The 15769-nt window shown below is 44.3% G+C and overlaps 1 protein-coding gene across 13 annotated transcripts in view; it reads right to left on the minus strand.

Moving 5' to 3' along the window:
• Nucleotides 1-15769, minus strand: part of PHACTR1 (phosphatase and actin regulator 1) — a 536379-nt gene that overhangs the window by 103140 nt on the left and 417470 nt on the right. For 9 of the 13 annotated variants that reach the window (XM_067006755.1, XM_067006750.1, XM_067006751.1 and 6 more), the window contains one exon: nt 3093-3173. The exons of the other annotated variants lie outside the window; for them this stretch is intronic. In XM_067006755.1, coding sequence (XP_066862856.1) covers nt 3093-3173 — 81 coding nt within the window. The remainder of the gene's footprint in view (nt 1-3092; nt 3174-15769) is intronic. 13 annotated transcript variants of the gene reach the window in all.

The following is a 15769-nucleotide window of genomic DNA, read 5'->3' on the forward strand; positions in this document are numbered from 1 at the left end:
GTTTAGAGACTACAGAGGAGACAGGGTGGAGGGGTGAGAAGGTCATTAAATCAGATACCAAGGGGCTAGGTTCTCGGCCACCCACCTTGGTAAGGCCATTGTGTGTGTGTGTGGGGGGGAGGGGGTTGAAGATCTTCTCGCACTTAAGATAAAAGGAGACAATGATGTCCCTTCCTAACTCGTGGGCTTGAACTTGGCTAAAGCATATAAAGGGTTTTAAAAAATATAAAGGATGATGATGATACTACTGATACTAACAGGCTGTTAACAATTTCTTGAGAACTTATGGGATGATAGCCAACATTTTACTCCCCATGTTGTTATGGACGGAAATGTGTTATCCCCTCCCCGCCCCCTCGCCCAAATTTCTACGTGAAGTCCAAACCCCCAGTGTGACCGTATTTGGAGATGGGCCTTTACGGAAGTAATGAGGTTAAATGAGGTCCTAAGGATGGGCCCTGATCCAGCAGGACTGCGTTTCTTATTGAAAGCGGAAGAGACACCAGGAGTGTGGACGCACAGAGGGAAGGCCATGTGAGGACACAGCAAGATGACAGCTGTCTGCAAGTCAAGGAGGAGGCCTCACCAGAAACCAGTCCTGCTAGCACCCGAATCTCGGACTTCTGGCTTCCAAAACTGTGAGCAAATACATTTCTGTCGTTTAAGTCACTCAGTCTGTGGTATTTTGTCATGGTAGCCCTGGCAAACTAATACAGATATGTTATCTCATGTCATCCTCATTACAATATTATCCACACTTTCAAATACACGAATAGAAGCACAGAGAGGTTATGCAACCTCACTAAAGTTGCACAGCTACTCAGCAGTGGAACTGGAATTGAATCCAAGCAATGATTACAGGGCTCACGTTCTGAACAGCTGATGGACCATAGTACCAGGTAATGTGATTAATACCCGCAGTGATAGAAAATGGATGCTTTGATCAGAAAAACCCACAGCAAAGACAAACGTCTATATCTACCATGTGCAATTTCAGTTTCCCTCTACTGAAATTCCCATCATACAAACAATAAGCGTTTTTTGAGCCAATCTATCTCGGCCACTTTCTGAGGGGGTCTGGCCTCAAGGCTTATGAAGTGCACGTTCCCCTGGAGTTAACGTGCTAGTGAGGAAAGCCGGCCAACAACAGAACAGAAAAAAGCAGACAGCGATAAGTGCAAAGACAAAAATAAAACCAGAAGTTGTGGTGACAGGCGGCGGCTAGCCCGGTCCCTCCCTCCGCAGCGGGTTACTGAGAGCGCGCTGTGAGAAGACCATAAACAGGACACAGAGCTCCTTATCCTGGGGCAACTCCTAATGGGGGCTGGCAGGCCCCAGACTCAATGTCCCCCGTTTCTTCCTCTATAAAATGGGCTTTTGCTCTAACAGTCTATGGCTTCTTTGATTAAGTCAGGAAGTTACTCCGGCAATATTTACCCTAACTCAGTTATTAGGTATGATGGAAATAATAAATACTATAATAAAATGTATCCTCTCCTTTAAAGGGTTCCTGAAATTTTCCTGTGAGAGACATAAAGTTTGCAGGAAGAAAAGTGGGAAGGGGAGGGGATCATTTAACTGGATCGGAACAGGCTTCAGCGAGGACAGTAATCTTTATTTAAGCCCTTTGATGCTGACCGTGTAATACCATACCTGCGGTCAGACACTTCCCATCTTCACCGGGGAGGGATTATAGAGAAAGGAGTTTGAGACGAAACATGGAAACTTAAGGTCAATATACGGGAGGGTTTAGGGGGACTGTACAGAAATAAGACATTGGAGAAAAGTGACAAAACGATGCATTCTTTTTCTCTGGAGAGCTTAATCAACCAAAGAAAGTGTATCTTGGTAGGTCTCGCCCAGAAGTAGAAGGACGTGACTCTGCCACAGGGATGCCTTGGGGCATCTGATAATGAACAAAGGCGGTTTGAAATAGTACAGCTTCACACGCTTCCTGCTGCATCCCTTGCCACTAGGGAGAGAGCACTGCCACCGCCTACTTGCAGCGTTTCGGGGTGGCAACGTGTGCTAAGAAAAAATACTTCAAAAGTGCCCTCAGGAAGCTCCACGGCAGGAATGAATGGGGTGAACTGTACCACCAGAGGAATAAGGACCAACTCCCTGAAGACAGTGGAATCAGACAGAAGCACCCAAGTTAGAAACACAACCTGCCTTTCTGTATCAGAACACAAACTAGGCCTGTAGAAGACCTACAAAAACAGGGAAAACTGACTGCACTGTCAGAATTACAGGATCGCTTTGATGATCAGGGTGGTTCTTTAAAGTGGAACATGTGATTTAATAATCTGGCCCAACAAATAATACTGGCCTCAGATCATAAGATCTGGAACAGACAGTTATTACTGATAACTGTAAGAAGACTGGACTAACAGTTCATCTTTTCCCTTAAAGCCTTAAATGAAGGATGATGAGAGGACGGGGAGGGGGGTGAAGAATAGCTAATATACTGGGTAAACCGCTGCAAACCTTCGTATTTAAAGGCAGTAGTTCAATCAGCAAAAGACACAGGATAAGTTCACCAGCAAACACTTGTGGACACATTCACAGCGCATTTGTAATCACTGGAAATAGTATCATTTGAAATATGTGTACATGTATATAAAATTATATATCATTTTCTCCACTTTGATTTCTCCTATTGTTGGGAGATGGACTGCCCCAAAAAAATCTGTTAGAGAAATTCTAGATGCTTGTGGATTTTTCACATTTGTCCTGGGAACCCCTAGTGCCTGAAAGAGCCTGAGCAATTAAATTCACCCCAGCTGTGTGTGTTCAGACGCCAACAGGCTCACCACCAGTTCTGACACCGTTCCTCGGGCCACATCATTTGTCTCAGCATCCTATGGTTTGATTCCAGTGCTGAGAAAAAGGGAGATTTCGGTCCCTCTATAATAGCAATCACTTCAGTGCTGTCTGCTACATTCTCTGATCTCTCCAGAAGTGTCTGGAGTTTTAAAGGTTCAAACTCTGATAAAGTGATACAGAAAACTGAATCCAACTCCAAGAAATATGCACACAGATTCCATGCACGGCTTTTTTCTGGCTCATGGAGACTGGAGTGGTCCCCTTACCTTTATCATAGATTTCCTTTAAGACCCCTCGTTTTATTAGCTCCTCTCTGCTTTGCCTCATCGATATTTTCCTTTCCAGGGCTGCGAGCAAAACACAGAGAAGCAGGGGTGAGTAGGTAACAAAGACGTTTCGAAAAAGCATCATATTTTAAGATGTATTGAAATGTAATAGATGGGAAAGCTTCCGTAAGTTATACTTTACTAATGTAAGCTAATGATACCAGTTAATACGTTTTGATACTATGATCAGCATTTTAATCCAATTATTTCATTTAATCATCAAGACAATTAAATTACCTATGAGGTAGGCATTTTTAATCACATTTAATTTCACCGCGATATATGGTTGAGGAAACTGTACCATAGAGCAGCTCAACAACCTATCAGAGTCATACTGAGAAGAGCATCTAGGATTCAAAGCCAGAAAACACTACCTCTGCCCTCGGCTTAACCTCTGCATCACACAGCATCTTCTTGAGTGTGGCCTTTCCTCATAGGTGGGATTTCTTTTTTAATTATCTAGTTCATACAGATCACGTCTCACTGAGCATTTTGTTGCTTCTCAACTATTTTAAAAGTCATTTGAAAATATCTCCTAAAAAGCTCCCTGGATTGGTACCCAGGTTCCCGAGGAGAGCCTAGGGGACGGTGGGAGACCTCCATGCGACACCCACCCACTGCTCTCCTCTCTTGGCTCCAAACAAGGAACGGACTGTTCAGTTCCCAAACACACTTCCACTTGACCAGCCATTCACCTGAGCCAACTGTTCAGGCAGGTGGGAGCTGCAGCCGGGAAGAGGGGGTGCTTCCTCTCGGCTCAGTGGGTATGATGGAGGGCAAGTCTAGTGGACACAGAGCCCCAGAGTGGGGAAGTGAGGGCAGCACGAGAGGGCAGCCCTGCGGCCCCAGGTAGGGACGGGGAAACCAGCAGAACCTGTAGAGGAAAGATAGCTATTCCAGCAGCTGACATTTCAGTAAACACGGAATGGAGGAGGTGAGAAGTGACGGCAATCACTTTTGTCACCTTGAGATTCTTTATATCCTTTGGATACACAATTATTCAGGGGGGAAAAATACCAGTTATAAAATAAGGAAACAATTTTATGCAGACAAATTTAGATGCAGATTAAAGACACACACACACACACACACACACACACACACACACACACACACACCCCTACCTCTCAATAGAATTTAATGCAAAGCATATGAGTAAGAACTAGAACGAAAGCAAGGAAACAAGAATTGTGATTGCAACTATGTTACCCACTAGCTGTGTGCTCTTAATCAAGTCACTTTGCCAGTCTGGGAGGACACTGATGCCTCCACCCCAGCCACTACGATTTACCCACAGACGTGAGGACAGGAAGGTTATACAGAAGGGCAAGGGTTAGAGGTGAGTGGGAGAATCACTGGAGCGGTGTTCGTTTTGGGAGGAGAACGAGTTTTATGTCCCAACCCAAAGAGCAAGATATGGCGGGAAGAGGGCAGATGGGGTTCTCGTGCAGAACAGGAATGCCCGGGGAAGGGGAAGAGACGTGCGTGCACTTCGGTTAGAAAGTTCTGCCTGACTTTAAAAAAGATTTGCTCAGCAGCACGGTGGGAAAGACTGAACAGGCAAGATGAAGCGGGGCTTTTTGTTTGTTTGTTTTTTGCGGTACGCGGGCCTCTCACTGTCGTGGCCTCTCCCGCGGCGGAGCACAGGCTCCGGACGCGCAGGCGCAGCGGCCACGGCTCACGGGCCCAGCCGCTCCGCGGCACGTGGGATCCTCCCGGACCGGGGCACGAACCCGCGTCCCCTGTATCGGCAGGCGGACCCTCAACCACTGCGCCACCGGGGAAGCCCATGAAGCGGGGCTTTTTAAGTAAAACGTTCGTTAGCGATCTTTTGGGTGAATAAACAGGTGTTTCGCCATCCTGTACCGAACCATGTAAACGAACAGATTTCTCTTCAACCAAATGAGGTTTCCCAGAGGCTTTTCAAAACCGTGGAGTAAAGTGGATGCACCTGACCCACGGCACTAAAGGGAAGGATCTGCAGCAAGTCGGACGGAGCCCTAGACGCAGAGCTCCGAGATCTGACATATCAGCAGAATATGGACACAGTCAGGCCAACCACTTAGGTATACGGACCTCAGCTGTCTCTCTGCACTCATTCAACAATGGAGGACCGGCTGCCTGGAGTGCAAAGCTACTCTGTCAGGGGCTAGAGATGATGGTGACCAAAGACACAGCCCCTCCCTCACAGGGATTACAGACTAATGTGTGATTCAGTCATCAAATGATGATATCGCCTAATGTGTGACTGCAAATTGAGATGGGCCTCATAAAAGAAGACATGGTTCCTTGGGGCTTCCCTGGTGGCGCAGTGGTTAAGAATCCGCCTGCCAATGCAGGGGACACGGGTTCGAGCCCTGGTCCGGGAAGATCCCACATGCCGCGGAGCAACTAAGCCCGTGCGCCACAACTACTGAACCCGTGCGCCACAACTACTGAAGCCCACGTGCCTAGAGCACGTGCTCCACAACAAAGAGAAGCCACCGCAATGAGAAGCCCGCGCACCGCAACGAAGAGTAGCCTCCACTCACCGCAACCAGAGAAAGCCCGCATGCAGCAACGAAGACCTAACGCAGCCAAAAAGAAAATAAATAAAATAATTTAAAAAATAAAAAAAAGAAGAAGAAGACATGGTTCCATCAGAGCGTATGATAAATAACCTCCTCCACTGGGGAGTTAGCAAAGGCTTTCCTGAGGAAGAAACCCCTGAGCTGAGTTTGAAAGATAAACATACCTTATCTTAGCCCAGGGCAGTTGGGTAGGAGCTGACGGAAACACTCCAGATAGAGCAAGCTTGGCAACGGCTCCTGACGGAGAAATCAGGGTGCCGTGGACAAGCAGAAAGCGATCTGGTGTCACTGTACCACCAGCACCAGGTGTAGAATGATGGTTTAAGATGTGGCCAAAGGGGCAGGGGGCCTGGGCCATGCAGAGGCCTTATTGACCATGTTATCCTAAGGGAAATGGGAAGGAGTGATCAAAGTATTTGAAAGACCAACGCCCATTTTAACGCGGAGGATGGATTGGAGGGAGGCCAGTTACCAGGTGATGACAGAAGTCTGGGCAGAAGATGATGGCAGCTACCCTAAGACGCTGAAGACAGACACAGAGACAAGGGATACGCTCAAGACACGTGAAGCTGGCAATGTTGCCACGACCTGAAGGTAAGGATTGGGCGTGGGGTGTGCAGTGGAGAGAGGGGTCGAGAAGGACTCCTCGGTTCTTGACTTGAATAACTAAATGGACAGTAGTGTCAGTGACTAAGGTAGGGGGGCCCCAGAAGGAGAATCAGACGTGGAGGGAGAATGGTGACCTCAATGGGATGAACACCCAGGAGGAGATACCAGGTATGTGCTCGGGAAATGTCGTGGGATACATCATGCAACAGGGATGGTGAGCCTGTCCTATACACGCCAGTGTTTCTCAAACTTTTCCATGTGAACACTCCGAATGGTAAAGGAGTAATGCCAGGGGCTCCAAGGGTATGACTGAAGTTGCCTGTGCCAAGCATGCCATTTCTTTAATGTATTGAGTTTTTCCTTAAGAACGAAGGTGGAGCTCACATAATATATCTGCTCTTATTTAAATAAGAAAGTACCCCCCTCCCCACCCTCTCCCACATGCACACCCATTTCCACCTTTAACTGACATTCTGGGAAGAGATGGCTTATTTAGGCTTTGGCTTTGTCCATTTCCTGTGCAGAACCCTGTGCCCAGAGAGGATACAAAGATCATTGTGAGAAGGGTGGAAGTCATGTCATTTAATTTAATCTTCACCACAGTCCTGGGACGTGTTATTATTCCCATTATACAGATGTGGTACTTGAGGCCCAGCAAAATTAACTTGCTCAGAGTCACAGAGCAGTCAGTAGAAGAGCAGAAAGAGATTTTAAAGCCTGTGGGGTTTTTTTTTTTGCCTCCACAATACCACTTTATTATGGAGATTGTTATTATGCATATAGGCTCTAAATATAATCTAATGTATACCGCTTTAAAAATGGAAGGCAAGAATAAACAACAAGGTCCTACTGCACAGGATACTACATTCAATATCTTGTGATAAACCATAATGGAGAAGAATATGCAAAAGAATATATATATGTATAACTGAATCACTTTGCTGCACAGCAGAAATTAACACATTGTAAATCAACTATACTTCAAGGGAATAAGTTTTTAAAAATAGAAGGCAATTTTATTACTAGTTTATTTGGGGCCGAGCATCACAGTACAATAACATAATTACATTTTGGTTCAGGAGCTTCTTCGTTCTAAGGCACTCTTCACTATCTCTCTTAACAAGGTATACATGATGCCTCTCTGCTAATCTTATTTTCAGCAGTTCCTCCAAAGTTCGAGGTAAGGGTCAAAGACAAGCTCACCCACTGCCCCAGGGAGTGAAATAAAATGGGCTCTCAGTGGAGGAGGACAACTCAAATCACCTGACCTGGTCTACTACTAAGCCATAAACCCCAGGGGGGAAGAGGATCCCATGTGGGGAGAAAGAAAATATTACGGTTTCCTTTTCACCAACCAAGGCTAGGTCCAATCCTCCCTCTCCAACAGTTTTGGCTTTGGGTTAAACAAAGACAGAAAGAGAAGAGAAGAGAAGAGACTGAAAAGTTAAGGAAGTCAGAAGATAAGGAACAATGCATCGGGGAAGAGAAGGTATAATGTGCACTGCATGTGTCCAAAGGATAGGAGGAATAAATGAGGTAAGTGAGTGCGGAGGTGTGGTAGGGAGATGATTAACTGGGGAATGTTGGCCTCAGGAGATGGGAAATGGAAGTTAACACAACAACATCATTTCTCTCTTAAAAGGAAAATAAAACTGAAAAGCTACTTTGTTAAACTTGTGGCCAAAAGCACACAAGTAGGTAAATTTTTATATCAAAAAATAAAGTCAGTAAGGACTTAATTTAAAATAAGAAAATCTACTAGATAAGGATCACTCCAATTTTATTCAGTTATTAAAGCACAGGGCAATATAAACTCTGAGTGACCACACATGGGCATGTGCCGGTGTAAACGTTTTGGTTATGAAACTGGAACGTAGGGATGGATGCACAACTCTTCAATTTTACTAAAATCATTGAGCTGTACTCGTCCAAAGAGTTAATTTTATGTTGTGTAAATTATACCTCAATCAAGCTGTTATGAAAAAAAAAAAAATAGTGACCACCAGGGCAAAAACATGAGTTAAAAACAAAAATAGAGGGCTTCCCTGGTGGCGCAGTGGTTGGGAGCCCGCCTGCCGATGCGGGGGACGCAGGTTCGTGCCCCAGTCAGGGAAGATCCCACGTGCCGCGGAGCGGCTGGGCCCGTGAGCCGTGGCCGCTGAGCCTGCGCGTCCGGAGCCTGTGCTCCGCGACGGGAGAGGCCACAGCAGTGAGAAGCCCGCGTACCGAAAAAAAAAAAAAAATTAACAAAAATAGTAAATCTAAGCAGATGATTAAATTAAACTTTAGGCCACAGTCAGCAAGAGGACAACAGTAAAATACAAGGATTAGATATATAGCATACAAAAGTAACTTTCTAGAAACAATTATTTTAACCTCTAACAGAATAGAAACAAAATAGAAAAAGCAGTTAGCTGGTTTCCCCCCAAAATGAAAATACAGCTCAGAGCACAACAATACAACTCCGTGGATCTTTAGAAAAGAACCAAATCTCCAGGCGGTAGTAGGTGCAGAACACTGTCACAGGCTTTTGAGATGGGCCTGTGGTGACTGAAACATCAAAACCAAACTGCATAAACCAGCAAATGTGCCAAGGCTACTGCAGGGACACCCGGTCTAAAATTCTACGCTAGCATGTGAGACAGCCTGAAGAAGAAAAGGGGGAAAACGACGGACTGGCTTTTAGAGACAAAGACAAAGAATTAGTTGAGTAGGTCCAAACACATTTTTTTTTTTTTTTTGCGGTACGCGGGCCTCTCACTGTTGTGGCCTCTCCCGTTGCGGAGCACAGGCTCCGGACGCGCGGGCTCAGCGGCCATGGCTCACGGGCCCAGCCGCTCCGCGGCACGTGGGATCCTCCCAGACCGGGCCACGAACCCGTGTCCCCTGCATCGGCAGGCAGACTCCCAACCACTGCGCCACCAGGGAAGCCCCAAACACATTTTCAAAAGCTTCACATACCCCTCTTTCTTGCCTGAAATGATGGCGAGAAGTACTTGTCAATTACTGTACCAAAAATGGCCCCAAATGGCCCCCCCAAATTATATTAAAAGGTTGGCATGTCCAAGAAGGCTCTCGAAGCTTGTCATTAAACAAAATATTCATATAAAAACCATGCAGAAAACCTTGAAAGGCCTTTTTTTTAACATCTTCATTGGAGTATAGTTGCTTTACAATGGTGTGTTTCTGCTTTATAACAAAGTGAATCAGCTATACATATACATATATCCCCATATTTCCTCCCTCTTATGTCTCCCTCCCACCCTCCCTATCCGACCCCTCTAGGTGGTCACAAAGCACAGAGCTAATCTCCCTGTGTTATGCAGCTGCTGGCATAGGTATTCTTGCATTTTATCACCATCTGTTGACCGTGCCTTTTTATTTTTCATACTTCTGATACACTGACATCTCGAAGCCATGCTGATCCTAGAGACACAGCCCCTCCCAGGGCTAACAGATTCCTACAGATAGTAAGTGACTTGCCTATGAGCCTGCCTTTCATATGCAAACCAACCACTCCAGAGCCCCTATCCTCAATCATCTCCTTTACGGAGTTCTTGCACTACAGGCCAAGGTTCTCCTGCCCTCATCACCCCAGAGCCAGGTACCAGACAACCAGAGACAGTCCTTATGCCCCAGAGCCACTAAAATGATTCGCACTAGCCAGGCACACCTGTGAACCCTGTCCTGCCCATTCCTTCCTGTGGAAACCACAATAAAGGCTCTTGCCCATGTTCCCCTCCCTTTCCGCTTCCTGAACAACCCGGTTGCTTCTCCACGTGGCCCTCCATGGCCTGGCGTGACCCTTCTCTTGGGTATCTGTGAATATAATAGACTCTCTTTTCAATGGCAATTGTCTCTCGGTCTGTGGGCTTCACCACACCTGAATAATAATAAAGCCTAGATTTTAAAACACACCTATTCTTGCACTGGTTTGTAAACAAAGGGAAAAACTAATGAGGGTTTGGGTTTGCACAGTTGTATGTTCCATTCTATTGCTCTGAAGTCTGTTTGCATTTGAGCAAGTGCTTTATTAACAGAAAGTCTGGTGAAGGACCGATTCTCAGCAGTGAATTCCACCAAAGCACAGAGACTAACGCTGGTACTGGAGTGACAGCAGTTCTAATCACTATTGTAAACCTCCTTTGAGCCACCACTGCAGTATATGCCATATTTACTAAAAGCCAGCTCCCCATCACCTCCCCCTAATTATTTTTTTTTCAGTCTCCCTATCCACATGGGTATGTGCTAAGCCAAGGAATCCTATGCTTCTTTAATATCAATGAATTTAAAACAGACATCTTGGATGGGCTTGCTCTGCTTAGTGAACGTCTGCGATGGATGATTTTGTTAAAAATAACTAGGACATTCTCTTTTTATTTTTTTATGTGCTCACATACACGTGTTCTTTTATTTTTTTATTTATAAAAATACATGAAACATTTTCACTGTAAATAATTCAAGAAACAGAAAACAAACTCCTTTTTCATCGTCCCTCCTTCCATAGACCCAACTCATCAATCTCACTAATGCCCTTCTTTGATATTTTCATTCTCTCTTTTCTTTCCTCCCTCTCTCTCTCTCCCTCTTTCCCACACACTCCCACACTATATAAATGCAGTTTTTAAAACCACAAATGGGGGCTTCCCTTTCCCTGGTGGCGCAGTGGTTGAGAGTCCGCCTGCCGATGCAGGGGACGCGGGTTCGTGCCCCGGTCCGGGAGGATCCCACGTGCCGCGGAGCGGCTGGGCCCGTGAGCCGTGGCCGCTGAGCCTGCGCGTCCGGAGCCTGTGCTCCGCAACGGGAGAGGCCACGGCAGTGAGAGGCCCGCGTACCGCAAAAAAAAAACACCCAAAAAACCACAAATGGGATCATTCTGTTCATATTGTTCTACAACTCTTTTTTCTCCTCTCATTTATAAATATGTTGTAGAGATCTTCCCATCAGTACATACAGAAGCACCTCATTCTTTCTGAGCACCACATACCATTACATGGGATATAAGTGCCAGAACTTATTTCACCATCTGCAGCTGAAGAAAGTTTAAGCTGCTTTGCATTTCTGGTCTACAAATATTGCTACTGTGAATATGCCTGTTCAGGCACCCATGTGAAGAGGTAAAAGAATTTTTCTAAAATATATCACTAGACTTACTGGGCGGGGCATTTTTGCTGTGCTCCCCGTACTGATGGAAGAAAGAAACTCATATTTCATAAAATGAGGAAATGGGGAGAAAAAGCAACATTGAAGCTTTTTCAGTCATCTGGTTCTCAGAGTATTTTTCCCTAGGATAATCTATCTCTGTTGAATTCTCTGCTCAACTGCCTTTAAATTACATGCTGTATGCGATAGAAGTTTGAAGGGGGAAAAACAATTGAGAAAGGATGAAATCTGCAGTAGCTTACTGCAGAGTCTTATGCTTTCAGTGGTTAGAATAGTCAACTTGCAAGTAAACTCTGTAGCTTTTATCCCTTTAAAATTTGACAACTCCAGTGAAAGTGAATTTACGCTAGAGATCTACAAGTAACCAACGGAATGCGCCTCCAGAACCTGGAACCTACCTCTACTTCCCAGCTGACCTCATACATAAGGAGAATTATTAATATGATGCAACGACATCCTAGAAGGACCCAACATGAAACAACCGACCCACATTTACACTATCTCCAGAGAAAATGCATCCATTTTCCTTAAGATGAAGAGACTCTCTTTCAAAATTAAATGTATACATGCGATATATAAAAGCGGGGAAAGGAGAGCAAGGATTTGGAGGAAGGGATAAATCCAGAGGTCTTCCATTTCAAAAGGTCAGATGACAAATGCCAGTTGATCTTCTATTTCATAAGGAAATTAAGGAGAAAAGCCACAAGGATGTCAATCTAAATGCTGTGTTGAAGAAAGAAGTAGAAAAGTACAATTTTAAACGTCTAGTCTCAGACAGAATAGTATGATAAACACATTCAAGAAGAAGTCCTGTTAATCTAGAAGCAATTTGTACGAGCACCGACTTTTACCAACTCAGATGATGTTGAGGGATCCTATGAATATCTAAACATTTTGCTAAATGTAGAATCACTAGGCAAGAAGGTTTTTGATTACTTGATTATCCAAAGAAAGCTTATTGAATTACTAATTCAAAATGAAAAATCGCTTTTAATATATTTGGCAATTCAGGCCAAGTGATCCTCAAAATCAGAAAGACTGAACAAGATCCAAGTGTATAGCACAGAGAACTATATTCAATATCGTGTGATAAGCCATAATGGAAAAGAATATATATATATAATATATATATAGAACAGAATCACTTTGCTGTACAGCATAAATTAACACAATATTGAAATCTATTATTATTATTATTATTATTATTTGTGCTACGCGGGCCTCTCACTGCTGTGGCCTCTCCCGCTGCGGAGCACAGGCTCCGGACGCGCAGGCGCAGCGGCCACGGCTCACGGGCCCAGCCGCTCCGCGGCACGTGGGATCTTCCCGGACCGGGGCACGAACCCGTGTCCCCTGCATCGGCAGGCGGACTCTCAACCACTGCGCCACCAGGGCAGCCCAAAATCACGTATACTTTAATAAAATTTTTTTTAAAAACCAGAGACACTGACCAGTTTAGAACTCTTTTCCCCTCTAAAAATCTAAACCATGTGGAAATTTCATCTAAAAGATTGAATCTAAGGTGTAATTGTCCACATCACATAATAAGCATAGATCCTGATTCACCCTGTTTCAGTGTGAACTCCAGCGACAGTCCAAGTGAATGGGGTGCATGAATAAGGCTCCTCATCTCTAACACGGTCAGCTACCCGATGTACTTGTGCAACGCTGAGTAGCTAGCTTACATAAACTCTTCCTGGCCCAGGAAGTAGGAGATGAGATTGTTTATTTACTGTTGTTTGTGATTACGTCCAAGTCCTCGAGATCAGCACTTTCCACGGTCTGCTCTGCAGAACAGTAACCCCCAGAGATGCTCTGAGGAAAGGGTTTGAGGACAATAATTTTGGGAAATGCCATGTACCACTGGAGAATCACAGTGTTCATTAGCAGGAGAGAACCTAAAGAAACCAGTTTAACTCCGTTTAGACCAGTGTTTCTCCCCAATTCATCTGACAGTGTGACCCTTTCATGGAATACCATAGGTCTTTCATTCTGAGGAGAATCTTCTGCGAAACAATGATCTAGGCTAGGTTGCAGGAAGGAAATGTGGTTGTTCTGTTGGAAAAAGGAACCAGGGAGGTCAGCTTTTCTCACTCAGCAGGGACACGGAGGGGCCAAGATCTTTCATAAAGATCTTTCTGGTCAATGTTTGAATCAAACCCAACAGAAAACCTAAAGTCCTGCAATATTAAATGAGCAAGGCATGACTGAAAGATCCAGAAAGATCCTAATGGAGCAAAGTGACCAGCCATCCATCTACCAGTCCTCCTGTGGTCCTGGTAGCGACTTCAGCTGGTGGACATCTGCATTCCAGTGACCCCCCCAGATGGGCAGTCCCCCATCCACTCTCCAGATAAGTAAAGACTAGATAGACTTAACCTTGATCAGCTCACTACTACAGAGCATCTGTCCAAAACCACGATCTGGGTTTTGACGTAATTGGTATTAGGTACTTCCTTCTGACAGTAATGCAGACAGTATAATTTCCTCTGGAGTCAGAGGGCATGAGAGCTGGACGTGTCATTAGCACAGACAAGGCGATCTATCTCCCTTTTACTGTGGGAGAAGTGCCTGAGGTCGGGTCCCACAGGAGCCTCAAGCACCGATGAAGTGTAGGAGAAAAAGGATCACAGACTCATTTTAAGCTGTAAGTTGTGCTGTTATAAGCACCTTTTCCATGGATCTTGATTGGATCCTGGTTTGAACACACTAGCTATCAAAGCATTTGGGGGTCAGTTGGGAAAATATGAATAGGGACTGGGTATTAGATGATATTTTAGGGAATTACTATTAGTTTTGCTACCTATAATAATGGAATTGGGGTTATAGAGGACATTTTCCTGAGTTTTTAGAGATGAATGATTAGAGATGTCTGTCATTTACTTCACAACACTTCAGAAAAAAAAAAAAAGGCAGTGAATATGGGCCATATCTTAGTGACTGTTAGGTGATGGCTATATAACTATACAATTAAACTGTGCAATGATATCATTATACAATTCTCTCACGTTTGAAAATTCTCAAAATAAAATGTAAACGCACAAAATGAATGAATCTTACAAGTAACGCTGAGTGAAAATAGCAAGACAAAAGAATACACACACTGTGATTCCATTTATATAAAGTTCAAAACTGGCAAAGCTAAATATATGGTTTAGAGATGCATATCTCTAAACTTGAAAACTACAAAGACAAGGATATGATGACAATAAGAAATCAGGACAGCGGCCACCTTTGGTCACAGAGACACATTAAGGGGCTCCCAGATACTGTCAATTTTTTCTTTTTCTTTTTTTTTTTTGATGTGGCAGCAGTTATATGCACTTTATAACCATCTGTTAAACTGTACATTGAGGCTTAATGCATTTTCTCAATGTATGTTTTATTTTCCAAAGCAAAAACATTCAAAGGACCTTCTTACTAATTCTGCTTCTCTTTTCGCTGAGGTATTAGCCTCTGAAAGAGAGTAAAAAACTCAGCCACCGTAGAATGAAATTATACAGTTGGCCAGCAGACAACTCTTGCTAATGAAAGAAAGGGTGATCACAGTCAATAAAAGCCACAAGTTCTTTCCTGGTCATTTCTTTAAATAGTTCCGATACGAGCACAGAATGATTGCTCTTAATGCCTGCAAGTATCTGGGCAGCAGGAGAGGGAGGGACCTGAAGTTTGAGGGGGAGAAAGCCGGCAGAAAGTTTTCGAGGTGAGTTAATTTTGCAGAAGTAAGTATTCTGATTTTTGAAAATAGGTTGAACTGTTCTTGGAGTCCATCCTTGAAGCGGCACCTAAGAAGCAACTTAGCGGAATTCGTTTTGCAAGGATCAGGCCCAACACTCTTGGGAGGGCACTGAGGAAAGTTTAAGTTACAATTGGCAGATTCCATCTTCTCTCTCTCTACACCAACCTGCACAGGAAAACTTCAGACCAAATTCTAACAGAATAACTAACAGTTTTCTCTTCGGAGATTTACAAGACACGGTAGAAATAATTCCTTCTCCATTTATCGGTCCCCTCTTATGGGAACATGGTAGAACATGATTTAATAAAACTAAGATCTGAAAAGTAATGTAGATTAAGCCCTGTTTACAACCTTCACTTTGTCTTTTCACCTATACACAAGGGACTTTATTGCATTAAATGTGGAACAGGTGGCCCTACAGTGATAGAGAATGCAATGTAATGAAAGTATTTATGTTAAAATAAAGGTTTCGTGCTTTGGGGTTTGCGTCTCTTATTTGCAGGGAAGTGTGTCCTAACATCTAATTTTTTTGTGAT

Source organism: Kogia breviceps, chromosome 10, assembly GCF_026419965.1.
Source record: "Kogia breviceps isolate mKogBre1 chromosome 10, mKogBre1 haplotype 1, whole genome shotgun sequence".
Classification (NCBI taxonomy): Eukaryota; Metazoa; Chordata; class Mammalia; order Artiodactyla; family Physeteridae; genus Kogia; species Kogia breviceps.